The sequence below is a fragment of the Phaseolus vulgaris genome, chromosome 8, assembly GCF_000499845.2.
Source record: "Phaseolus vulgaris cultivar G19833 chromosome 8, P. vulgaris v2.0, whole genome shotgun sequence".
Lineage (NCBI taxonomy): Eukaryota > Viridiplantae > Streptophyta > Magnoliopsida > Fabales > Fabaceae > Phaseolus > Phaseolus vulgaris.
In genome coordinates this window covers 27245717-27273587 of record NC_023752.2, presented here as the reverse complement: position 1 = coordinate 27273587, position 27871 = coordinate 27245717, and the positions used below count along the sequence as shown (strand labels likewise).

General features: G+C 45.4%; 1 protein-coding gene across 1 annotated transcript; it reads right to left on the bottom strand.

The window, feature by feature from the left end:
* Window positions 1–3760: 3760 nt before the first annotated feature.
* On the bottom strand, window positions 3761–4810 carry LOC137824860 (uncharacterized). Its single transcript, XM_068630539.1, has one exon. The coding sequence runs from the start codon at window positions 4808–4810 to the stop codon at window positions 3761–3763; it is 1050 nt and encodes a 349-aa protein (XP_068486640.1).
* Window positions 4811–27871: the final 23061 nt, after the last annotated feature.

Below are 27871 nucleotides of genomic sequence, written 5' to 3'. Positions count from 1 at the left end.
ACCGTTGGAGTCTCAACATGAGGTCTTTCCTAAAATGTGGGGGCACAAACCTAGCGCGCATGTGATCCTTTAAAGAGTTCCAAGAGTCCACGGGAGGACCCTTGTGATAGATAATGTCCTTTACAATTCCATGCCACCATTTCATGGCATAATCACTAAACTCTAGGGTGGCTAGCTTGAGCTTATGCTCATCTTGGATCTCAAAAATTTGTTCACACTTAGCCTCCCAATCTAAATATACATTTGGATCACTAGAACCATTAAAACAAGGTAACTTGACCGAAGGAAGCTTGGACTTTGCATCATGATAGAAGCCATTGCCGTAGTGAATTCTTTCCCCTTGGTGATGATGTCTTTGTCCATGGACTTGGGGTGGAGGTCTCCTTCTCCTATGCTCATCTTCACGGCCAACATCATTTGAAGAAGCTCTTGAAGATGGTCTATGAGAATGATGTCCATCATGGATAGAAGGAGATGGTCTAGCTTGTTGGACCTCCATCTTTTGCATTTTCTCCTCCAACCGTCTAATTGTTCTTTGAGCTTCATGTAATTCACCAAGAATTGAAGCTTTGGAAAGGTTCTTCACCTTCTTAGGAATCACCTTGAGTTGGACATTATAGAGGCACTTTTCTTAGAGTTGGATCATTGTTCTAAGACAAGAACTCACCAAAAACTAGTACCAAATCCCAAACTCATTTGGATGAACCAATTTTAGTCAAATTGAACCGAACAAAAGAGTAAGAAAAGCAAAGGAACAAGATGAATGGACTGAAATATAAAACTGCCGAACCAAAACTCATAAAAAAAACAGCAAGAACACCAAACCAAAACTCAAGAACACAAGCTAACAAAAACAATAGAAAGAGAAGAAAGGAAGGAGAAGAGAGTGCTCATGAAGATGGAAGAATGTTGGATGATCTCGCCACTAGAAGTGTGGAATGCTCCTAGATGAGAGTGATGCCGCCACTTGAGGACTCCAATGATCCATCAAGATAAGACTAGAGAAGAAGGCTCAAAGCTCTCCAAAGTTCACTCAAAATTTGAGTAGAGTTTTCTTAGATTAATTCCAATCTGAATTTTACAAAGGAAGCACCTCTATTTATAGCCTAAGGTGCTGAAAAAATAGGTGGGAAATTTCAAATAAACTCATTTGAAATTCCCCCCAAAAACAAGTCACATGGGAGGTGTGACCTTTTTCTACTATGACACCTCCCAAAAACTACACCTACACCTATCTACTAATACACCCCCTCCTAAAGCTCCTAACTAAAGCCTAAAAGATGCTAAAACAAAAGAGGTTTCTAATGTTTCCCTCTAAGCACCTTCAACTAAAGAAATTACAAAAAGAGAAAATAAATGTCCTCTAGCTCCCAAAGCTTTGAACATGCTTCTTGCAATCCTTTGAGGTGGACTTTGACCTCCATGGGCGTCCTCCATTTGTGCCTCCACCTCTTCTTGATCTTGTTGATTGGCCTCCATGTCCTCTTGAGCTTGATCTCCATCAGAACAACTCTTCCAGATCAGCTGCGTGTCGGCCCCTCTCGTCCGAGGTCACCACCATGTCGTCGACGTAGGCCTGCACATTCCTTCCTAGCATCGGTGCAAGGATTTTGTCCATCAATCTCTGGTAGGTGGCGCCTGCATTTTTCAAACCAAATGGCATTACCTTATAACAGTAGCTACATGTATCTGTCATAAACGCCGTTTTGCTTTCGTCCCTGGGATGCATCTTGATCTGATTGTAACCTGAGAATGCATCCAAGAAACTTAGCATCTTACAGCCCGAGGCACTGTCTACTAAGGTGTCAATGTTGGGGAGTGGGTACTGTACCGCCCTGGTAGTCGGAAATGATGACGTGGCATCAAGCTATTGTATAGGCGTGTTGATGGGACGCCTGGCTGGCAGAAGGGAAGGAAGTCGGTGTGCTCGTGTAGTCGCCAGTTATTTAGTTGGCGTGCTTCGATCTCCAGCACACCAGAACCGGCGGTCACCGGGTTAAAGATGAAGTCGCCAGATGTAAACCCAGGCGACCAAGTGATTAGAGATCGCCGAAACAAGGACATCGCCGGAGATGAAGGCAGATAGACATTTCCCAGCTGGCCAGAGGATGAGGTCGGGGGACAGCTTGCTTGAGCATACACGGTGAAACAGGTGGTGCAGATCATGAAGGCGGCCGGCGAGACCACAGGGAAGGTGTGTACGAAGGCACCCTAACTCGCCAATCCAGAAGAGATCGCGCTCCAAGTTAACTATGCACTGAGTAGTATCATGCATAAAGTAACTTAGCCAAAGGAGAGTCAGAAGTAGCGCCCAAGTCAAGGAGGCTCCAGATGATGGCACGTGTACAGCTGGATGTGAGCCACGGGTTCAGATGTGTAACTGCCAGGAGAGAGAAAGTGTCCAGGTATATAAGGGTTTCCCAACGAACTTCTGAGGTACGCACGTTCAGATTGTCTTCTTTACGCTTGCGAGTTCTTGAGTATACTGAGAGAGAACTAGTTCACGGTTCCTTGAGACTTCTTGAGTGTTACTCTTAGTAATTGGTGGTTCAGTCACTGACTTGGGCGTTGGAGTGCGATCGGCCGCAGCGGCGTCGTTCTGTTCTTTTGCAGGTTCTTGAGGTTGATCGCGGCGAAGGACGGAGGCTGACGCGGCGCATACGTCGATCCAAGTTTGACGAGGCAAAGCTCCAGCGTTTTGGTCAACAGGCAGGATCAGGTACGAATCCTTCGGGCATGCCCTGTTCAGATCTGTGAAGTCTACGCACATCCTCCACTTCCCATTTGCCTTCTTGACTAGGACTACGTTGGCCAGCCACTCCGGGTATTGTATCTCCCTGATGTGCCCAGCGTTCAGCAGCTTCTGAGTCTCTTCCTTTATAACGAGGCATCGCTCCTCATTGAACTTCCTTCTTCTCTGCAGCACGGGGCGGGCCTTTGTGTCCATGGTAAGGCGATGGGATAAGAAATCCGGGTCGATACCTGGCATGTCTGCTGCGGTCCATGCGAATGCGTCCAAGTGCCGCGAGATCACCGTCGTTACCTTCCTTCGTTCTTCCTGGCTCAAGTGGCGTCCTAATTTGAATGCCTTGCCTCCTATCTGACTTTCCACCGCGTTGTCCTCTGGCTGGGGCTGATCATGTTGCACGCCTTCCGAGCGAGACTCGTTTATGGGGTCCTCTTCCATGGGCGTCGCCTCCTCTGACTCTCCTTCCACAGGCAAGGTGCCGCAACGTCTTCCCTTTGTGCATACGTCATCCACGGGCGTCGCCTCTATAGGTAAAGCATCGTCGGGCGTGGACTCTGCGGGCATCGCCTCTTCTATGGGTCCTAGCTCTGTTGCCGGGCCTGAAACGAGAGGTCGTTCAATTACCATTACCACGCCTCTCTTTGTTTTCAAACTATTCTCATAGCACTTTCGGCCTTCTTCCTGGTCTGACTTGATGACTATCACCTTGCCGCTAAGGTCTGGCAACTTCATCTTCATATGGCGAGTGGAAGGTACTACCCTCAATCTGTTTAGGGCGGGTCTGCCCAACAAAATGTTATAGGCTGAGTTGGCGTTAACCACCAGGTACCGGATACTTTCGGTACGTGATGCCGTTCCATCAGTGAACGTCGTTCTCAGCTCCAAGTACCCACGTACCTCCACTAGATTATCTGCAAACCCGTACAAGCATCTGGTGTAGGGTCTCAAGAGGTCCGGGGACAACTGTAGCTTGTTGAAGGTTGCCCAGAACATGACATTTGCGGAACTGCCCTAGTCAACGAGAACCCTATGTACCTTTCTTCCTGCTGTAACTACTGAAATGACCACGGGGTCATTGTCGTGCAGGACGACATCCCGTAGGTCAGCCCTTGTGAATACAAGGTCTGATTCCAAAGGGTCGTCTGGAAATTCTTCTGCCACTGAATTTACTAACCTCACATACTTTTTTCGTTGAGAGGCAGTGGGCCCCCCACCAGAAAATTCACCAGAAATGGTGTGAACCTCTCCATGGACTGGCATCTCGTGTGCCTGGCCCTCCTCTTGTACTGTCGTGGCTGCCGTTGTAGGGGATCCTACGAGGTAATCCTTTAGGAAACCACTCTTCACAAGCTCATCCAACTGGTAGCCCAGCGCCAAACAGTTGTTGATATGATGTCCAAAAGCTTTGTGGAATTCACACCATGACTCCTTGTAGGGACCCAGAATTTTATCGGACTTCGCTGGTGGCCTCAACCTGTCTGCTATGTTGGGCACAACGATGACGTCTTTGAGCTCCACCACAAAGTTGTGCCTCAGCGGTCTCCTCCCCTCTCTCCTTCCTTCAGCTCGGGTCCTTGACGGGGCCCTCCTCGCCTCGTAGGTGCGCTTTCTGTCTGGGTTCCTTCTTTCCGTGGCAGCTTCGTGGACCCTAGCAGGTTGTGTGCGTATCTGCGCCCTTGGTCGTGCAGGTGCAGCAGGTATGCACTTCTCGTATGCCTCTCCCTCTGAGGCAATGTGCTCTAACGCTCGTCGCCTTACTTCAGCAAAGGTCTTGGGAAGCCTGCAGTTAAGCGACTTACCAAAAGACCCGGGTCGCACTCCCTTCCTGAATGCGTATACAATCATGGGTTCATCGGTAGTACCCACCTTCACCACTTGTGCTCCAAAGCGGCTTATGTATTCCTTCAGGGTCTCGCCTTGGAATTGTTTCACGTCGAAAAGATCGTACGAAACTGGGGCTGGGGCTCTGTTGGCCAAATACTGTTCTCTGAACAGCCGCGAGAGCTGGGCGAAAGACGTGATGTGGCCCTCTGGAAGGCTGATGAACCAATCCATAGCCATTCCCGCCAGCGTGCTCATGAAAAGCTTGCACCTTGCCGTGTCAGAACCGCCTACCAGCAACATCTGCGTGTGGAACGCTGTGAGGTGTGCCTCAGGATCCTCCACCCCGGTGAAGGTCGCCTTGGGCCCTGTAAACGTACTGGGTATCGCCGTCTCCAGGATTGCTTGCGAGAATGGTGTCGTGAATTCCCTAGGTGGGGATGCGGCTTCGGGTTCATCTCCGCCGCGCCACCCACGGCGCAACTCCTCGTTGGTACGGTGGAGTTCATCGTTTCTTGCTTGAGAGGCTACAAGATCTGCTCGCATGCGATCCTGTTCTACCTTCGAGGCCGTCATTGCGTCCTGCAGCCCTTGCATCATGCCCATAAGTTGTTGCATGGTCATTTCTTCACTCCTAGTGCCTGCTGGTCTCGTAGTCATGGTTTTCTGGAAATTTTCTTAACTTATCTGAGTATTAAGAGCTGGAACTGAGAATCTTGTGTGGTGGGACTGATGTTTTAGATCGAGCCCCACGGTGGGCGCCAAATGTTCCGGCCGGTTGACCGGGATCGTCTTTGCGCGTGGCTTGTCCTTGCGAGCTAGGGCACCTTCGTTTGCTCCGTCAAAGACACCTGAAAAAGAAAAGTGAACAAAGGGGCGCCCTCGCGGCCGTTTGCACTCCGACGATCAAGTCAGCTAACGAGAAACATCAAAAAACTGCACTGAATGACTGAAACGGTGTAACTAGAACTGTGTTGCCCTAATTGCCTTGTGCTCACTGTGAGTGTGCCGCGAAGACAACTAGGGTTTTCTCTCTGTATCTCTCTGTGTGTATTAGGTTAAAACTCGGTCCCTTTTCCAATGCCCCAAGGTCCCTTTTTATACACCTCTAATCTTTAAAGCGCATTGAAGGCGTATCAAAACATTCCTTGGAACATTCGAATCTTAACTGAATTAACGCGTACCTTGGCAAACTTTCCCTGAAACTTTTTATGAGCACGTGGGTATTGCCACGTACCCTTTTGACTTGATCGTTTATTCTATGCAGAGGGTCCCACAGCGCCGCCACCCAACTTAGGGTTTTTCCATCGTGTGAGCCCTCTTTTCTGCGAAGTGCTTCTGTCACGTGGGTTGACTTTTTGGGTGCCAACTCATGCGTCCCAATTACTAGTCACTCGCCCTGGGAGTGTATCTACCTTTCTCTCGTACCATGCACGTGGTTCTCCCCTGGTCGTGGCCCTCTCATGGGTCGTATCTGTCCCAGGGTCTCCCAACTGTGGCGTGGGTACTTCACGAGTCAGGTTTACCCCCTACTGGTACTAGAACTTATGGCCTCGAAGCCACCTTTCTCTTCCCTTTGTCACTGTTCCGAACTGTCGAGGCCCGAAGCCTCCTTGCGATGTCCTAGCTTGGCAATGCTTTAACCTAGCGGTACCCTTGCTTGGCGATGCCTCTCTTGGGCGATGCCTCTATTGAGCGACGCCTTACTTAGGCGATGCCTCAGCAAGGCGATGACTCGAGCGGTCAACCTGTTGACTTTCTTCCATGGGTCCCCGGAGGGGTTCCACCACGTGTTGACTTTGACCTTTGGTCAACACCCGGGGACGGGATGGTACATAAGGTGTGACCTAGGAAGATTCTCACTGGACACGAACTTAACCAGGTGGTTATGTATGTGTGAAGGTTCACTTCCAAAGGTAAAAGGAAAAACACATTATATGCTGAAGATGATGCATATTGCCAAATTGAAAGACATAAAAGAAGCAAATATGATGAAGGAATCATAATGGAAAATGTAAGAAGGGATGAAGGAAAGAAAGGTTATGGTGATGGACAAGAGAAGAATACGCCACTTGGAGTGTGGATTCTTCAAGATAAGTGTGGAGGGTCGCCACTTGAAGAGCTCTCAACTCTCACAAGATACGGCCTAAGCTAAGAGAACACAAGTCTCGCATAAATTGTGCAAAGTTTTCGTTTTATACCAAAATTCAACATGGTAATGCATGGAGTAAGGAACCCTATTTGTAGGAATGGGTGCCTTGGAAAACAAGATGAGCAAGGATAGGATGGTAAATATGTGAAGGGATGCCTTTAGGATTTGACTAAGTAAAAATCGCACCTTAGGCTTGTTCTTTTAGAAGCTAGGTCAACTTTCCTTCCCAAAGGGCTAGGCACAAGCTAAAATGATAACTACACCCCCTATTATGCAAAGGCCTAAGGGGCGCGCGCAAGGAGGCCTCTGATCTGCGCCAAAAACTGCACCTCCAAGCTCAAGAGAAGATCGAGTTGGAGAGCAAACTGGTCCCTTACAGGCTCAAGGTGGCCAACTTGGAGGCTGCAATGAAAGCAGATGCGACCAAGGTGGAAAACCTTGAAAAAAGGTCAGCAGATCGGGAGGTTCTCCTCGGGAAGGTCGAAAAGGAGAGGGACGACACCATTGCTGAGCTCGCCAAAGCTCGAGAGGAGGCCACGAAGATCGCTGCAGAGCTGGCCCAGGCTCGGGACGAAGGCAAAAAGGTTGCTGAAGACCTTGCTCGAGCTCGCGAGGAAACTGAAGAGCTGAAGAAACAAGCACAAGAGCTCGAGCAAAGCACTGCCCAAGTCCTCACCGTCGGCTTTGACGCCGCTCTGGAGCAAGTCGCATGCCAATACCCCGAGCTCGACCTCTCCATGGTATCGATCTGCAACGAGGTGGTGAATGGGAAGATTGTTCCTTCTGAAGATTAGTTGCACTCTTCCATCACCTTTTTCCTTGTAAAAACTTTATATGTAATTCCTCTGCTTATGTACTTGATCACATTCGTGTTCAAACTTGAATAGCCACTCTTGTATAACTTTTAATGCTGAAAAGCTGTTTTCTGATACTTCTCTTTGAATACTTCTTACTCGCTGTGTGGTTAATCAATATAACCGGTGAAACTTGCTTAAACAAATTAACTCAGCGATTCCCCGGGCTTAACCGTTCACTCACTGCTTTGAACTTGAATAAACTGTTAATCTTATAACAATTTATCAAACTGTTAACTCAAAGTAAAACTTGAACAACTATTAACTCTCAAACGATGACATTTAATATAACTTGCAAACTTAAGGCAATAAACCTCAACATAAGCTACTTACTAGGCAGCAGGTTTTAACTTAAACTAGTATCACAATACAGTTTACCTGATCTGCCCGGCAAGGTTAGCCTTTACTCCCGTCATCGCCTGGAATTCTTCTCATCGCCGTAGGGTTCTGGCGATGTGACCTTTCTTACCTTAATAACTTGACCATTGTTCCCTCATCTGGGGGTAGAGGCGCCTTTCGGATCCTTCTCTACCTCCCTGAGTTTTAGAACAATGGTCTGGTCTTACTGGGTCAATATTGATGTTTCACTTAGAGGGGGGAAGGCGTTTTCCTTCCCTCGCCACCGTTTAAGGTGACGAACACCCCTGACTTTTCAGCTCATCTTGCCTGAACTCACTCTGAGGTGAGAAGGACTTTTTCTGGTGCCTCAACTTGCCCAGGGTGTACATCTCCTCCCCCCTGGATGCACTGAGGACTTTTAATCTTGCCTCTATCTGCTGGTGCAGAGAGGTCTTTCAATCTGTTCTCGCCTGCACTCGCTCAAAGGCGAGGAGGACTTCTTCTATTCTCGCCTGCACTCGCTCAAAGGCGAGAAGGACTTTTTCTTGCCTGCACTCGCTCAAGGGCGAGGAGGACTTTTTCTTGCCTGCACTCGCTCAAAGTCGAGGAGGACTTTTTCTTGCCTGCACTCGCTCAAAGTCGAGAAGGACTTTTTCTTGCTTGCACTCGCTCAAAGTCGAGGAGGACTTTCTCTGGTGCCTCAACTTGCCCGGGGCGTACATCTCCTCCCCCCTGGATGAACTGAGGACTTTTTCTCTTTCTCGCCTTCGCTCGCTCATAGGCGAGGAGGTCTTTTACTCTTTCTCGCCTGCACTCGCTCGAGGGCGAGGAGGTCGTTTACTCTTTCTTGCCTTCGCTCGCTCATAAGCGAGGAGGTCTTTTACTCTTTCTCGCCTGCACTCACTCGAGGGCGGGAGGTCTTTTTCTCTTTCTGGTGCCTCCGATCGCCGAAAAACGATGAGGACTTTAAAACTTTAACTACTGCCGCCGATCGCCGAAAAGCGATGGGGACTTTAAAACTTTTAACCGATGCATGCGATATAACTTTGAACTTCACGCACGAGTGATAAGGTCTTTTTTCGATTCTAAAAACTTTCAACATAAAAGGCATGCAAACTCAGAAACTTAAGCTTGGAAACTCTTCTTTATTGGGTGGCCTCATTAAAAACCCTCCTTAGGGAAAAAAGAGTGCCCCCTTCAAAACTGTTTTAACAGAAAGCTTGTAAATCTCTTCATGTTCATTTTTACTTACAAAGCTTTAACTGTAATATAACTTGAGGTGTGTGGCGTTCCAGGTGCGAGGAATCGCCCCTCCTTCTAACGTCTCTAAGCGGTAGGCGCCGTTCCCGAGCACCTCGATTATTCTGAACGGTCCTGTCCACTTAGGCGATAACTTGTTCTCCATCTCGTACTGATGGGCCTTCCTCATCACCAGGTCGCCCTCTCTAAACTGCCTTGGCATCACCTTCGAGTTATACCTTCGCTCAATCCTCCTTTTCACTGCTTCGACCTTTACACTTGCCTCCTCCCTGACCTCATCCAGTAAATCCAGATTGAACCTTCTTTCTTCGTTCGAGTCTTCCGCCACAAAGTTCTGGAATCTCGGCGAGCTCTCCTGGATTTCAACTGGAATCATTGCATCACATCCATAGACCAAGCTAAACGGGGTCTCGTGTGATGTGATTCCACTAGCCATATGGAGAATGATTCTTGACATTCTTAGGAATCACCTTAAGCTGGATATTATTGAGGCACTTTTCTTAGAGTTGGATCATTGTTCTAAGACAAGAACTCACCAAAAATTAGTACCAAATCCCAAACTCATTTGGATGATCCACATATTGTCAAATTGAACCAAAAGAGATGGAGGAAAGGCAAAAACACTATTTAACAACACAAAACAGTAAGGAACCGAATCAAATTGCTGGAATTGAAGAAGAAAAGATGAAAAACAGCCAAGAACACAAATGAACCATAGCTACACAAAACAAGCTGAAATTGCCGAACCAAAACAACTAGGAAACAAGCTAAGACAAGGAAATTAACAAGATAAGAAAGGAAGGAGAAGAGAATGCTCATGAAGATGGAAGAATGGTTGGATGAACCTGCCACTAGAAGTATGGATGCTCCTAGATGAGTGTGCAAGCCGCCACTTGAGGAAACCATGATCCTTCAAGATAAGACTAGAGAAGAAGGCTCAAAAGCTCTCCAATGCTCACTCCAATTTTGAGTATAGTTTCTTTAGATAAATTCAAATCTGAAACTTACAAAGAGAGCACCTATATTTATAGTCCTAAGGTGCTGAAATGCAAGCTACACAATTTCAAAATTCCCCCCTAAATTCAAATGCAAGTGGCGCCTAAACCAAGACATGAGGAAGGTGTGATCCCTTCTCTCACTTTGGCATCTCCTTATTTACTCCTACACCTATCTACTAACACACCCCCCCTAAGACTCCTAACTAAAGACTAAAAGATGCTTTAACAATAGAGGTTTCTAATGTTTTCCTCTAAGCACCTTTCTAAACAATATTTATTTAATATTTGGCCTTGCCCTTCATGGGATGGACTTTGGGCTTTTGTGGGCTTTGGCCTTCCTGGGCTTGGGCTTGGGCTTTATCTTTTGCAAAGATTAACAAGAAAAACTTTAAATGTGAAGGCGAATGATCTTGTTCTTCATTATAAAAAGCCACCTTTAGTTGATTCTCATCATCGTGGGTTCCTGACTGCTCGGTGGTATGGTATGCCCAAACTATGCGGGGTACCTCTTCAGCCCACGATCCCTTAGCTTTCTCTAGCCTTCTCTTCAAACCTCTCAGCAACACCCGATTGGCAGACTCTACTTGGCCATTTGTCTGTGGGTGCTCGACGGATGCAAACACCTGCTGTATTCCCACCTCTTCGCACAGCTTCTTCAGTAAGTGACTTGCAAACTGAGTCCCATTGTTTGACACCAGGCGCTTAGGCACACCAAACCGGCACACGATGTTCTTCCATACAAAGCTCTCGATCTTGTGTGCGGTGATCTGGCCTACTGGTTCCGCTTCGATCCACTTGGTGAAGTATTCAATCGCCACCACCAAGTACTTCATCTGCCTGACCGCCAACGGGAAAGGTCCCAGAATGTCAATCCCCCAAGTATGAAACGGCCAAGGGCTGTAAATTGACTTCAACTCTTCTGGAGGTGCCTTGTGCCAATCGGCGTGCTGCTGACATTGCTTGCAACACTGTGCATACTTCTTGCAGTCCTCCCTCATCGTTGGCCAGTAATAACCTGCACGGAGAGTTCTTGCAGCCAGAGCTCGTCCCCCGACGTGACTCCCACATATACCTTCATGGAGCTCGGCCATAATTCTAGTGCATTTTTCTCCGTGGACACATTCTAGGAGTGGGTGTGTAAACCCAAACCTGTACAGCTCGCCATCGATCGTGGTGAACTTGCTGGAGTTCTTCTTATCTTCCTAGCCTCCGTCGGATCCAGCGGGAGAAGGCCATCTGCCAAACAACGCTGGTATTGCGTTATCCATGAGTCTGGCTCATGCATAGCGCAGACCTGCGTCATGTTCACCCTCTCCCCCCGATATGTTCTTATTCTCGACGATCTCAAGGTCTCCTGGGTCAAGGACCTGTGGCTCCTCGCCGCTTTCTCCGTCGACTTGCTTATCTGAAGAACCAGGTGGTCTGCCACAAACGCTCTAGGCGTCTTCAGAGTTTCCTGGATAACTGTCCTCTGCCTACCCCCCTTGCCCGAACTGGCGAGCTTGGCTAGCAAGTCTGCTCGGGCATTTTGCTCTCTAGGCACATGCACTACTTCAAACGAGGCAAAGGGGCCCTTCAACTCCTGCACATACTCCAAGTAAGCCGCCATTTGTGGATCCTTGGCCTGGAACTCGCCTGTTACTTGTCCCGTGACTAATAATGAGTCACTCTTGGCCATCAACACCCTAGCCCCCATCTCCTTAGCCAACAAGACTCCGGCGATCAATGCCTCATATTCTGCTTGATTGTTGCTGGCTTTAAAAGCAAATCTCAGGGATTGTTCTATCAGCACGCCGTTGGGCCCTTCTAGAATGACTCCAGCACCGCTACCCTGCTGGTTAGACGATCCGTCCACCGAAAGCACCCAACGAAAATCGTCCCCCTCAACTCGTGCTGCTTTCAACGAGAGCTCGACCACGAAATCGACGAAAATCTGCCCCTTGATCGGTCCTCGGGGCTCATATTTGATGTCGAACTCCGACAGCTCCACCGCCCACTTCACCATTCTCCCAGCTACATCAGGCTTCTTCAAGACTTTCTGGATGGGCAGGTCGGTCATCACCAACACTGTAAAATTGTGGAAATAGTGGCGCAACCTCCTCGCCGAAAATACTATCGCCAGTGCAGCTTTCTCCAAGGCCTGATACCTGACTTCTGGGCCTTGCAACACCTTGCTCACGAAGTAAATAGGCTTCTGAGCCTGGTCTTGATCTTGGGCAAGCACCGCACTCACCGCCCTCTCAATTACAGCAAAATACAACCTGAGAGGGGTTCCCACCAAAGGTTTGCACAAAACCGACGGGCTCGCCAGGTATTCTTTAAGCTTCACGAAGGCTTCTTCGCATTCCTTCGACCAGACAAACTTGTTGTTTCGCCTTAAGCATTGGAAGTATGAATGGCCTTTCTCTCCACTAGCTGATACGAAACGAGACAGGGCGGCCATCCGACCTGTAAGCTGCTGCACTTCCTTCACGGTAGCCGGGCTCCTCATCGCCAATATGGCAGCACACTTATCAGGATTTGCCTCTATTCCTCTTTCAGTTAAAAGGAAACCCAAGAACCTCCCTGCCTCCACGCCAAAAATGCACTTCTCCGGGTTCAGCTTTAATCTGAACTTGGCAATTGTGGTACACAACTCCTCCAGATCTGAGACGTGCTTGCTCTTCTCTAACGAGGTCACGACCATATCATCTACGTACGCTTGCACATTCCTTCCCAGCATCGGTGCAAGTACCTTATCCATCAGCCTTTGGTACGTGGCCCCCGCGTTCTTCAGCCTAAAGGGCATCACCTTGTAACAGTAGCACGACCTCTCAGTCATGAAGGCAATTTTCTCTTCATCCATGGTGATGTGATTCCAATAGCCACATAGAGAATGATTCTTGACATTCTTAGGAATCACCTTGAGCTGGACATTATAGAGGCACTTTTCTTAGAGTTGGATCATTGTTCTAAGACAAGAACTCACCAAAAACTAGTACCAAATCCCAAACTCATTTGGATGAACCAAATATTGTCAAATTGAATCAACAAAGAGAATGAAAGTTGGAATGACCGAACAGAATTAAGCAAGTAAACATATGAACTGAACAAAATAGAAATTAAAAACAAAAACAGAACATAGGTGCTGGAAAATGGAAAAACTGAACCAAAACAACTCAAGAACACAAGGCAACATGAACAATTGAAAAAGAAGAAAGGAAGGAGAAGAGAGTGCTCATGAAGATGGAAGAATGTTGGATGATCTCGCCACTAGAAGTGTGAAATGCTCCTAGATGAGAGTGATGCCGCCACTTGAGGACTCCAATGATCCATCAAGATAAGACTAGAGAAGAAGGCTCCAAAAGCTCTCCAAAGGTCACTCAAAATTTGAGTAGAGTTTTCTTAGATTAATTCCAATCTGAATTTTACAAAGAGAGCACCTCTATATATAGCCTAAGGTTCTGAAAAACTAAGCTAAAACATTTTAAAATTCCCTCCTAAACTATTCTAGAAACCGGCGCCTAAAACAAACCTCCTATGGCACCTCCTATTCTACTCCTACACCTATCTACTAATACACCCCCCTAAAGCTCCTAATTAAAACCTACAAGATGCTAAAACAAAAGAGGTTTCTAATGTTTCCCTCTAAGCACCTTCAACTAAAGAAACTACAAAAAGAGAAAATAAATGTCCTCTAGCTCCCAAAGCTTTGAACATGCTTCTTGTAATCCTTTGAGGTGGACTTTGACCTCCATGGGCGTCCTCCATTTGTGCCTCCACCTCTTCTTGAGCTTGATGATTGGCCTCCATGTCCTCTTGAGCTTGATCTCCATCATACTCCCCGAGTTGGAGAGAATTCGACCACGAATTCTAGAGACCTACAGAAAAAGGAGTTAGATCGCTGACATTAAAAGTATGACTACCTAAGAATGTATCAGGCATATCTAACTCATAAGCATTGTCATTAATCCTCTTGAGGACTTGGAAAGGTCCATCCCCTCGAGGCATTAGTTTGGACTTCCTTTGAGTAGGAAAACAATCCTTCCTCAAGTGAAGCCAAACCCAATCGCCCTCATCAAACAACAATGCTTTTCTCCTTTTATTGGCAAGTTCAACATACTTGCCAACCTTCTTCTCAATTCTCTTCTTGATGTCTTTATGCAAATTTTTCACAAAAGAAGCCTTTTCATCCCTATCTTTGCACAAGACATCTTCAAGAAGGGGAATAGGAAGAAGATCAAGAGGTGTTAGGGGATTAAACCCATAAACCACCTCAAAAGGAGAATGGGAGGTGGTAGAATTTACTACTCGGTTATATGCAAACTCAACATGGGGTAGTAAATTCTCCCACACTCTAGGATTCCCTGAAATAAAGCATCTCAATAGTTGTCCTAAAGTTCTATTCACCACCTCGGTTTGACCATCAGTTTGTGGGTGGCAAGTGGTAGAAAATAAAAGCTTAGTTCCAAGCTTGCCCCACAAGGTCTTCCAAAAGTGACTTAAGAATTTAGGATCTCTATCGGACACTATAGACCTAGGAATCCCATGCAAGCGAACCACTTCTTGGAAGAAGAGGTTTGCAATGTGGCATGCATCATCCAGTTTGTGGCAAGGAATAAAGTGAGCCATCTTTGAAAAACGATCCACTACCACAAAAATGGAGTCCTTTCCCTTTGATGTCTTGGGTAAGCCTAAGATGAAATCTATAGATATATCTACCCAAGGCATTGAAGGGATAGGAAGAGGAGTATATAGACCATGGGGATGCATTTTAGACTTAGCTTTGCGGCAAGCTATGCATTTATCACACAAACTATGAACATGTTTATGCATATGAGGCCAAAAGAAATGTTCATGCAACACATCCAAAGTTTTAGCAACCCCAAAATGTCCCATTAAACCCCCCTCATGAGCTTCTCTAACAAGAGATAATCTAATAGAGCATTGGGGAACACAAAGACGTTTTCCTTTAAAAAGAAAGCCATCTTGAATAAAAAAGTCTTTGTGTCCTCCTTTAAGACACTCTTGATAGATGGGAGAAAAATCAAGGTCATCATGATAAAGTTCCTTAATGTGATCAAAACCAAGATATTGAGAGGTTAAAAGATTTAGCAAGGTGTATCTTCTAGAAAGAGCATCCGCCACAATATTTATTTTGCCTTGCTTGTGTTTGATCACATAAGGAAATTGCTCAATGAATTCCACCCACTTAGCATGCCTCTTGTTAAGTTTGTTTTGGCTTTTCAAATATTTAAGAGATTCATGATCACTATGTATCACAAACTCTTTGGGAAAAAGATAGTGTTGCCAAGTAAACAAAGCCCTAACAAGTGCATATAATTCCTTATCATAGGTGGAATAGTTGAGATGACTTCCCTTCAATTTCTCACTAAAATAGGCTATGGGGTGGCCCTCTTGAAGGAGAACAGCCCCAATACCTATGCTTGAAGCATCACACTCAATCTCAAATGTCTTAGTGAAATTAGGAAGGGCCAAGATGGGAGCATTAGTCAATTTTTTTTTCAAAGTATCAAAAGTATTTTGTTGTGCTTCTCCCCAATGAAAGACCACATCCTTTTTCACTATGTCATTGAGTGGTGCGGCAATGGTACCAAAGTTTGGGACAAATCTTCTATAGAAAGAAGCAAGCCCATGAAAACTTCGGACCTCATTCAAAGATTTCGGTGTAGGCCAATTTTGAATGGCCACCACCTTTGTTTTGTCCCCATGGACCCCTTTACAACTAACAACAAACCCTAGGAATTCTATATGATCAAGAGCAAACATACATTTAACAAGGTTAGCATACAAATGTTCCTTCCTAAGGGTTTCCAAAACTTGCCTAACATGCAACCTATGGTCATTCAAAGATAAGCTATAAATGAGAATGTCATCAAAGTAAACCACAACAAACTTACCAATGAAAGGTCTAAGAACATGATGCATGAGGCGCATGAAGGTACTTGGTGCATTAGTTAAACCAAAAGGCATAACTAACCACTCATATAAACCAAAGTTGGTCTTAAAAGCCGTCTTCCATTCATCACCCGGTTTGATACGGATTTGATTGTAGCCGCTTTTAAGATCAATCTTTGAAAAGATTTTAGAACCATGTAATTCATCCAACAAATCATCTAGTCTAGGTATGGGATGCCTATACTTAATGGTTATGTTATTGATGGCCCTACAATCCGAACACATTCGCCATGTGCCATCCTTTTTTGGCACTAAGATGATAGGCATAGCACAAGGACTCATGCTATCTTGAAGTAAGCCATCCTTTGTTTTGTGCCAACTTGAAGGATCATGGTTTCCTCAAGTGGCGGCTTGCACACTCAAGTGGCGGCTTTGCACCTTCAACAAGAGTTTCTTCCAATGATTTTGGCCGTGAAGATGAGCATAGGAGAAGGAGAACTCCACCCCAAGTCTATGGACAAAGACATCATCACCAAGGGGAAAGAACTCACTACGACAATGGCTTCTATCATGATGCAAAGTCTAGGCTTCCTTCGGTCAAGCTACCTTGTTTTAATGGCTCTAGTGATCCTAATGTATATTTAGATTGGGAGGCTAAGTGAGAACAAATATTTGAGATCCATGAGATCCAAGATGAGCATAAGCTTAAGCTAGCCACTCTAGAGTTTAGTGATTATGCCATGAAATGGTGGCATGGAATTGTAAAGGACATTATCTATCACAAGGGTCCTCCCGTGGACTCTTGGAACTCTTTAAAGGATCAAATGCGCGCTAGATTTGTGCCCCCACATTTTAGGAAAGACCTCATGTTGAGACTCCAACGGTTTCAACAAGGCACGCTAAATGTGGATGAATATTATAAGGAGCTAGAGACGCTTGTGCTTAAAATTGAATTAGAAGAAAGTGAAGAAGCCATGGTTGCTAGGTTTGTGAGTGGTCTTAGGAAGGATATTCAAGAGTATTCATCATTGGGCTCTTTAGTTCATCTTGCAATGAAGGTGGAAGCCCAACTTGCAAAGAAAAATATTTTTAAAAATATTCCCAAAAATGATTACTACAACAATTCTTGGAAGAACAAAAAGCCTTTTTCAAAATTTCCTTCCAAAGATTCTTCTTTCAAACCCAAGGATCCTACGCCATCTACTTCTAGGCCTAAATCCCCAATAAAATCATCTAGTCAAAAGTGTTTTAAATGTTTGGGATATGGTCACATTGCTGCCAATTGCCCTTCTAAACGTAGTATGTACATGCATGAAGGCATTGTAGTTAGTGAGCATGATTCCAATTCACCTAGGCATTCTTCACCTTCTAGACCATCAAGTGAAAATGAGAGTGAAAGTCCTTGTGAAGGTGACTTATTGATGGTAAGACGTATGTTGGGCACACTTCCAAAAACTTTGAATGATACTCAAAGAGAAAATATTTTTCACACCCGATGTCTTATCAACAACAAGTTATGTTCCTTGGTTATTGATGGGGGAAGTTGCACTAATGTGGCTAGTACAAGAGTTGTGGAGAAGTTAGCCTTACCCACTATCTCTCATACCAAGCCCTACAAATTACAATGGCTTAGTGAAGTAGGTGAAATCATGGTGAATAAACAAGTCCTCATTAACTTTGCAATAGGAAAGTATAAAAATGAGGTTTTATGTGATGTTGTGCCCATGGAAGCATCTCATCTTCTTTTAGGAAGGCCTTGGCAATATGATAGACATGTTTTACATAATGGCCTATCCAATACAATGTCTTTTTCTTTCCTAGGGCGCAAGGTTATATTAAAACCCCTCTCACCCAAAGAGGTTCATGAGGACCAAATAAAAATGAAAACTAAAAGAGAAAATGAGAAAGAAAAAGAAGTAAGTACTACACCGAGTCACACCATTTTCTCCTCTAAATCCATCATGTTGACTCGTCCTATGCCTTAAATGGACCCTCCAAGGTCTTCTTCTTCTTTATCTTTTTCATTACCCAAGGTTCCTATTTCAACACCACCTTGGTTAAAATATGTTAGGGATGATTTTTTCATACCTCCTAATGGGTTTCACCATTTAAGATGTCTTTTTCCCAAAAATATCATCATTCCCAAACACATTTTTCCAACTTGGTCGATTTGTAGGACCTCCTTTTCTGCAATCCCTTTGGTTCCCTCTGCTAAGTCATGTATTCCTTTTTCTTACTCTTTTGCTTGTAAAAGTAAACTGACTTTGTTATATGCAGGGATTCAGAATTCGTGGGCAAATTCTCTCCAACTCGGGGAGTATGATGAGAATCAACTAAAGGTGGCTTTTTATAATGAAGAACAAGATCATTCGCCTTCACATTTAAAGTTTTTCTTGTTAATCTTTGCAAAAGATAAAGCCCAAGCCCAAGCCCAAGAAGGCCAAAGCCCACAAAAGCCCAAAGTCCATCCCATGAAGGGCAAGGCCAAATATTAAATAAATATTGTTTAGAAAGGTGCTTAGAGGGAAACATTAGAAACCTCTATTGTTAAAGCATCTTTTAGTCTTTAGTTAGGAGTCTTAGGGGGGGTGTGTTAGTAGATAGGTGTAGGAGTAAATAAGGAGGTGCCAAAGTGAAGCTCCTTATAATATTCATCCACATTTAGCGTGCCTTGTTGAAACCGTTGGAGTCTCAACATGAGGTCTTTCCTAAAATGTGGGGGCACAAACCTAGCGCGCATATGATCCTTTAAAGAGTTCCAAGAGTCCACGGGAGGACCCTTGTGATAGATAATGTCCTTTACAATTCCATGCCACCATTTCATGGCATAATCACTAAACTCTAGGGTGGCTAGCTTGAGCTTATGCTCATCTTGGATCTCATGGATCTCAAAAATTTGTTCACACTTAGCCTCCCAATCTAAATGCACATTTGGATCACTAGAACCATTAAAACAAGGGAGCTTGACCGAAGGAAGCTTGGACTTTGCATCATGGTAGAAGCCATTGCCGTAGTGAATTCTTTCCCCTTGGTGATGATGTCTTTGTCCATGGACTTGGGGTGGAGGTCTCCTTCTCCTATGCTCATCTTCACGGCCAACATCATTTGAAGAAGCTCTTGAAGATGGTCTATGAGAATGATGTCCATCATGGATAGAAGGAGATGGTCTAGCTTGTTGGACCTCCATCATTAGCATTTTCTCCTCCAACCGTCTAATTGTTCTTTGAGCTTCATGTAATTCACCAAGAATGGAAGCTTTGGAAGGAGAATTCTGTTTGTAGGATGCATCACTTGAAAATCCAGCCATTTGTAATTAAAAACAGCAAACACACAAAAACAGCAAACAAGTTAAAAATTAGCAAAAACAGTGAGCTTTTGGCAATGAAACTGCCGAAATGAACTAAGGCTGAAAAAGATATCACTCTCAAAGAAATAATGTTCTTGCACCAATCTGATCTTGAGGCCTTGGAATCCTCAAATGAAATATGTCAAAGCAAGCACACCAATCTTAAGAGCAAACCACCACAAAACCAAAGAAACAATAAAGACAAACAAGAAAAAGTATAAGCAAGGAAAGGTAATTGCAAAAGGAATACTATATGTAAGACAAACTCAAAGAGTAAGAATGAAAGACAATCAAGAAAATAAAGAACTCAATGAGAAAAGTAGGCACACAAAAGAATACCTAAGGAAAAGCACTAGAGTAGATGAAGAAAACAAAAATTTAGCTACTGGAAATTTTTTTTTTTTTTTTTTAAAATGCAAACTGTGCTTGATATTCACTGATTTAACTGGAACGTTTTAGAGCGAACTGGATTATGAAATTTATACCACAGAAACTTCAAGATGTTAACTCAAAAATGGCACTGGAATCAATTAAAAACAGTAAGCCAATTGAGAGAAATAAATTTTTTAAAATCGCTGCCAGATTACCGTATTTTTTTTGGCAGGAATGTATACTTTTTTTATTTTATTTATCATTTTTTGTGTACTTCATATTTTTGAATGATTCTTTTTTCTATTCTTTTCTAACACTTTGAATATCTCAAATCCAGAATTTCAGAATTTTACAGTACGTAAATCAGTTACAATAAGGAAAAACAGTAAGCACTTTTTTCAGAAACAGAGGAATCCTAATAGGAATAAAAAACAAGATGATGAACTAGCAAAGCCATAATAGAAAATGATGTATTGGAACTTGTATAGGTCTAGAATACAAGTATGAACTCAAATCTAAAAAGAAAATGCACAAAGGATCAACAACAAATCAGAAAATTATATGACACCAAAGCAAGAAACAATCAAAACAATAAAAGTACTACTAGAAGTAATGACATATATGGAATAACATGACTAAGACAAAACTTGACATGATTCAAAAATTAAAAGACACATCACAAATTGTAACAAGTGAAAGGAAGCTTAAGGTAAACTCTAGGAAGGATAATGCCATTCCAAAAGAGCAACCATACTCATAAGAAGAATGAGTGCTATAAACCTTTTCACAAACACTTGGTGTAAAAGAAAAACAGCAAGAAAACTCAAGTAAAATTCTAAAACAGAAACTTAAATTGCAAGAAATTAAAAGAGCTCTTGAATTAAAGTGCACACAACTCAACAATTAAACAAGAATGAACCTAAGACTCATGATACCACATGAAGTGATTCCAATAGCCACATAGAGAATGATTCTTGACATTCTTAGGAATCACCTTGAGCTGGACATTATAGAGGCACTTTTCTTAGAGTTGGATCATTGTTCTAAGACAAGAACTCACCAAAAACTAGTACCAAATCCCAAACTCATTTGGATGAACCAAATATTGTCAAATTGAATCAACAAAGAGAATGAAAGCTGGAATGACCGAACAGAATTAAGCAAGTAAACATATGAACCGAACAAAATAGAAATTAAAAACAAAAACAGAACATAGGTGCTGGAAAATGGAAAAACCGAACCAAAATAACTCAAGAACACAAGGCAACATGAACAATTGAAAAAGAAGAAAGGAAGGAGAAGAGAGTGCTCATGAAGATGGAAGAATGTTGGATGATCTCGCTACTAGAAGTGTGGAATGCTCCTAGATGAGAGTGATGCCGCCACTTGAGGACTCCAATGATCCATCAAGATAAGACTATAGAAGAAGGCTCCAAAAGCTCTCTAAAGGTCACTCAAAATTTGAGTAGAGTTTTCTTAGATTAATTCCAATCTGAATTTTACAAAGAGAGCACCTCTATATATAGCCTAAGGTGCTGAAAAACTAAGCTAAAACATTTTAAAATTCCCTCCTAAACTATTCTAGAAACCGGCGCCTAAAACAAACCTCCTATGGCACCTCCTATTCTACTCCTACACCTCTCTACTAATACACCCCCCTAAAGCTCCTAATTAAAACCTACAAGATGCTAAAATAAAAGAGGTTTCTAATGTTTCCCTCTAAGCACCTTCAACTAAAGAAACTACAAAAAGAGAAAATAAATGTCCTCTAGCTCCCAAAGCTTTGAACATGCTTCTTGTAATCCTTTGAGGTGGACTTTGACCTCCATGGGCGTCCTCCATTTGTGCCTCCACCTCTTCTTGAGCTTGATGATTGGCCTCCATGTCCTCTTGAGCTTGATCTCCATCACATGGGATGCATCTTTATCTGATTGTACCCCGAGAAGGCGTCCAGAAAACTCAGCAACTTGCACCCTGCTGCGCTGTCGACCAGGGCGTTTATGCTTGGCAAAGGGTATGAATCCTTTGGGCAAGCTTTGTTCAGGTCTGTGAAGTCAACGCACATGCGCCACTTCCCGTTGCTCTTCTTCACCAGTACGACATTAGCTAACCATTCAGGGTACTGGACCTCCCTGATATGGCCTGCGGCGAGGAGCTTCTGCATTTCATCCCTAATCGCCTGTCTCCTTTCCTCATTAAACTTCCTTCTTCTCTGTCGCACTGGTCTGACACAAGAAGTCGGGGTCAATTCCCGGCATGTCTGAAGCAGACCATGCAAAAGCATCCAGATGTCGTTCTATCACCTTCGCGATCTGGTCTTGGAGCTCACCCTCCAAAGATCTTCCCAGCTTGAAGACCTTGCCCCCGATCTCCCTCTCGAGCCACTCCTTGACGGGTTTGGGCCTGGTTTCCCTGGCGATCACCGCCCTGGCGATTCCCGACTCCCTCGCTTTCTCTGGGCGGTTTCTCGCTTCTTCTTCCCGTCCGGCGCTCTTTCCCTCAACCTCAGCGTCTATCATGGTGACATCGCCTCCGGCGGCCACTTCCATCGCCGCATCAACAGCTCACCATTCTATTGGCCTGGGCTTCACACCAGGAGGCGGCGTCGTGGTGATGTATCTTACTGACCTTTTATTCTTGAGGCTATTTTCATAGCACTTCTTCACCTCCTTCTGGTCAGATCTGATGGTGATCACCACCCCCTCCATGGAGGGTGTACCGTCCCGTATCCGGGCATTGACAAAGTCAAGGTCAAAGTCAACGCCTGGAGTCAAAGTCAACACAAGGCGTCGCCTAGGTGAAGAGACGCCAAGTACCAGCGTCGCCAAGAGGAAGCATCGCCAAGGCGAGGCGTCGCCTAGGTGGAGGCGTCGCCCAACCAGGGCGTCGCCAAGATCAAATATCATTAAGGCAAGGCAATCACAGTGCGGTTCCCCGATACCCATGGGTAGGAAAGACCATGGAGGGAGCGACGCCGTGGGAAGGCCTCAGGTCCCGATAATCCGGGGTAGTGATAAAGAGAAGGAAAAAGGTGGCTTCAAGGCCATAGTGATAGCACCAGTGTAAGGCAGCCTGACTCGTGAAGTACCCCTGTCGCCCCAGAGACGCCTTTGGGACAGATACGACTCAAGGGGAGGGTCACGCCCAGGGTAGCCAGGTGCAGGGTACGAGAGGAAGGCAGATACGCTCTCTAAGTGAGTGACTAAGTGATTGGGGGCATGAGTTGGCGCCCAAAAAGTCACCCCTTGCGCAGTAGCACTCCCAAGCAGGAGGACTCACACGTAGAAACGTCCCCAAATGGGGTCATGGCGTTGTGAGGCCCTCCACGTGTACGACAGCCAGGTCAGAATAGAAACACCATTTAGTCAGGTACCAGGTAATTAAAGTCATTTAAATACAGTTTCTGTTTCGAGCGTTTAAGGTACTATAAAGGCTCCCAAGCGTTTCAACGTCTTAAATGCGCTGCGTTTTCTAATTAGACGCGTTATAAGTGCGTTACGTTGTATAATTAAAAGCGCTTTAAGACGCTTTAAATGCTAGGGTAGTTTAAATAGCGCTGAGAATGTTGGGAACAGGGTTCGAACTTTTGGCGAATTTTCCAGAAACACTCTAGTTGCTTGCTCGAGCCTTGAGGTTACGCACAAGGGACTAGGGAGAGATTTTTGCCAGAACGAGAAAATATACACTAGACACAGTTTCCTTTTTACCACCTTCAGAGTGCCATACGCGGTGCTCCGATACGGAGGTGCATAGTTTTTGGTGTTTCTTGCGAGCTGACTTGAGCGTCGGAGTGCAAACGGCCGCTAGGGCGCCCTTTTGTCCTTCTTTGCAGGAATCCACAGGTAACCAGTGGGAAGGAGTCCCTAGCTGACGGTTGAGGTTGCGCACGAAGACGTCCCAGGTCAACCGGACGGAACAGAGGGTAACTTGACCTTCATGTGCCTGGTTGAGGGCACAGCTCCTATTCTGTTGAGGGTTGGCCTTCCCAACAGAATGTTATAGGCTGAGGGGGCGTTCACAACGAGGTTCTTAATCTTCTCCGTCCTCGAGGCCACCTCATCCGTGAACGTTGTTCTCAGCTCAATGTACCCCCTGACCTCCACCTGATCGCCAGCGAACCCGTATAAGCATCCTCCATAAGGTCTTAGCTGGTCAAGGGGTAGTTGCAATTTGGTGAAAGTCGGCCAGAACATTACATCTGCCGAGCTTCCCTGGTCCACCAGCACCCGATGGACCTTCCTTCCCGTCGTGACTAGCGAGACAACTATGGGATCATTGTCGTGAGGCACAACGTCCCTGAGATCCTCCTTTGTGAATGTAATGTCCACGTCTGGCGAGTGATCTTCAAACACATCCACTGCCATCACGGACCTTGCATACCTCTTCCGCTGTATGCAGTGCACCCACCACCCGACAAGCCTCCGGCGATGGTGTGGATCTCACCATGAGTGGGCATCTCATGCTGCTGACCCTCACTACTCGCCGGCAGAGAGCTCGACGCACTCCCCGTCCTCTTGTCCAACAGGTAATCATTCAAGATGCCGCTCTTGACCAGGTCGTCGAGCTGGTATCCCAGGGCCAAACATGAATCAACGGTGTCACCAAAACTCTGGTGGAACTCACACCAGGCATTTGGTTTTGGTCCTAACACCTTGTCGCCCACTTTCTCAGGCACCTTAAGCCTGGCTGCTATGTTGGGAATGGCAATCAGATCCGCCAATCCCTTGACAAACTTGTACTTTGGTGGGCGATTGAACTCCCTGGGGCGCCCTGGGCCCCTTCCCTTGTTTTTCTTTGGATCATAAGGATGGCGAGTCCTTTGATCCTTCTTGGCCGCCATCGTCTCCAGCACCCTTTGCAGCTGGATTCTAGTCTGGGTTCGTGGCCTAGCAGGGGCCACGCTCCCTCTCTTCTCGGCGACCTCACTCTCGTCGGCGATGTGGGCCACCGCAAGTCGCCTAACTTCAGCAAACGTGGCGGGGTGGGCCCTAATCAGCGCCTCACAGAAAGGTCCCGGCTGCACGCCCTTTTTGAAGGCGTATACCAACATCTCCTCGTCTTTGGCAGGCGAGCGGACCATCTTTGCCCCAAAGCGATTCAAATAGTCCCTAAGGGACTCTCCCTGATACTGCCTTACGTCGAACAAATCATAAGACACCCTAGGTGGCGCCTTGTTCACAATGTACTGGTCGACGAAAAGCTTCGAAAACTGCTGGAAATTGGTTATGTGACCTGTAGGCAGGCTGACAAACCATTCCAGCATTGTTCCCTGGAGCGTGCTCACAAACATCTTGCAATATACAGCATCTGAGCCTCCTGACAGCATCATCTGCGTGTGGAACGTGGTGAGATGTGCTTCAGGATCCTCCACGTCGGTGAAAGAGGCTTTCACAGGTACCACGCTTGCAGGGATCGGCATGTCCGTTATCGCCTGAGCAAACAGCATTGGAAAAACGCGCGGTGGCGATGACGGCGCAACTTCTTCAACAACTGTGTGTCCTCTCTGCTCCTGAAGAGCTTGACGCAATTCCTCCGTGACCTTGTTGAGCTCCTCATTCCTGGCCTGAGAGGCAACCAGGTCTTCGTGCATCTTCGCCTGCTCTACGCGCGATGCTTCCACATTTGCCTGCAACGCACGCATGATCTCCATTGTCTGCGCCATGGTCATTGCGCCTTCTGCAGCAGCTGGCACAACGGGACTTGAACGTGTGCTTCTCATCTTTCTCATGAAAAATCAACAGATCAAGCTTCAGCGAACAAAACCTTCCCAACGAAATGATCGATCCAGCAATCAATCGGCCAAAACCTCTCAAACTCCAAAGAACTCCCAAGAACGTAACCACAACAGCACGCCGATCGATTCGGATGCAAAACCTTCACAAAAACTTGCAATCTCAGCACGAACCTACTGCTTCTCCACCAAAACTCCCGATTCACCGGTCAGAAACACGAACGAACAGTAAAGTCTTCGATTTACCGATTGAAACTCGCGCTAACGGCGAAAAACTTCAACTCTCCGAACAAGAACTCAAACGAACGGGGAAAAACTTCAATTCACCGAACAAAACTCAAGCAAGCGGTGAAAAACCTCGATCCACCGAACAAAAGCTCAAACGAACGGTGAAGAACGTCAAACTACCGATCAAAACTTCGAACGAACGGTGAAAAAACGCCGATACACCGAATGGAAACTCAAACGAACGGTGGAAAACGCCGAAAAGGGTTGCACCAGCACACAACCACACAAGAATCTCAGAAACTTCAAGAACTCACGCTGTGGATGGGAAACAGGTTTTACACGGCCCCACGGTGGGCGCCTGATGATCCTGCCGGTTGACTCGAGTGCAAGAGTCTTGCCACGTCAAAGGTATCTTCTCTCGATCAGCTTTGCACCACGTTAGCTTCCGTCCTTCACACCTCGATTCTCCGCAAGAACCTGAAAAAGACAGAGTGGCGCCGCTGTGGCCGATCGCGCTCTGACGCTCAAGTCAGTGACGAAATCACCAAATACTAAGAGAGAAAAGCTAAAACTCAAGGAACCGTGCAAATGCTCTCTCAGCGTACTCAAATGTTCTCAAAAGCGTAAAGAAGTGTTCTAAACGCGCGTACCTCAGAAGTTTGTTAGAGTTCCTTATATACCTAGCATTTTCTCTCTCCTGACGGTTACACCTCTGGACACGTGGCTCGCATCCAGCTGTACACGTGTCACCATCTGGAGTCACCTTCTACTTGAGCGTCACCTCTATTCTTCAAGCTGTTCGACTAAGTTACCCATGCGAGGAGTAACTACAGCTTCCTTGGAGCGCGACCCCTTAGGCAGCGCGTACGGGGTGTCACCATGTACACCTTCTCCGTGGTCTCGCCTGCTGCTACCACGATCTTCTTTACTTGCACATCGTGCATGTTCTGGTATATTGTTCCCTTGCCTCGACCTCTGGCTAGGGAATGATCATCTGATAACTTCGTCCTTCGTACTCATACCCCTTGAAGGCCCTAAACAAGCCTCCCTGATCCCTCGGCGATGTCTAACCACCTGGTCTCCCATAACTCACATACGGCGACTATGACGTAAGCCTGGTGATCGCCGGTTACACATACTAGAGATCGGAGAACACCAAGCCATCACTTGGCGACTACACAGACTTCCCGATGTACTTCCCTTCTGTCAGCCAGGTGTCCCGCTCAACACGCCTATATTATCGCTTGCTGCCACGTCATCACTCCCGACTACCTAGTCGGTACATTTTCCTTTATGACAGTTGTAACTTCTGTCTAAACTTGATCAGCTTTCAATCACAGGTTCTTTGACCAAGATTCTCTCTTTGAATTGATCTGCAACGGATAGAAATTCAAAATAGCAATTAAATTGATTTCTTCATAGTGTTGTCAGACCCAAAACAATCGGTTGTTTCGAAGAAACAATCGGTTGTTTTTCTGCAGCAGTTAAACTGATTTTGAATTTTAACCATGAGCAGAAATAGTTCAAAGCAGATGACATTAAGCATATTAAAAAGATTTTTAACCATGTGAATGAACTTTAAAAATAGAAATTAAGAAAAAAGAAAGGAAAGTCTTATCCTTTATGTTATTTCTTCAATGAGCCATGTGCTTTATGATCAAGAAGCCTCTTTTAAACTGTTGAGGACCTTTGGACAGATGTAGAACATTGATTCAGCTTCAATGATTGTCTTTTTCTTCCAAAAACTTGATCACATGACTTAGTTCTTCACACTTCTTTTAGAAATCCTGCATCAGCATGAGTTCAAGCAACAAGATTTGGTCCCTACACATTTGTGGGTCCAATAGATTTCTTTTTCTCATTTGGAACCTCACATCCTTTCGGAATCCATTTCATGTAGCCTCTAGGAACAGAGAATTTTCTTATTTTGCAGAATCTAACCGAATGGCCATTTTTCATGCAATAAAAGCATGTAACATCCGGTTGTTTCGATTTAACAATCGGTTGTTTCACTTGCTTTCTTGAAAAAAAAATTGAAAACTTATCTTGTTGGTTTTGTGGATTAAAACCCAAACCAGCCTTTCCAAAAACACATCTTTGAGATGCCTAGACATTCTCAAAGT

Bases quoted from the DNA above. Each gene is read 5' to 3' on its own strand.
- LOC137824860 (XM_068630539.1), bottom strand. From the start codon at position 4,810: ATGGCTATGGATTGGTTCATCAGCCTTCCAGAGGGCCACATCACGTCT.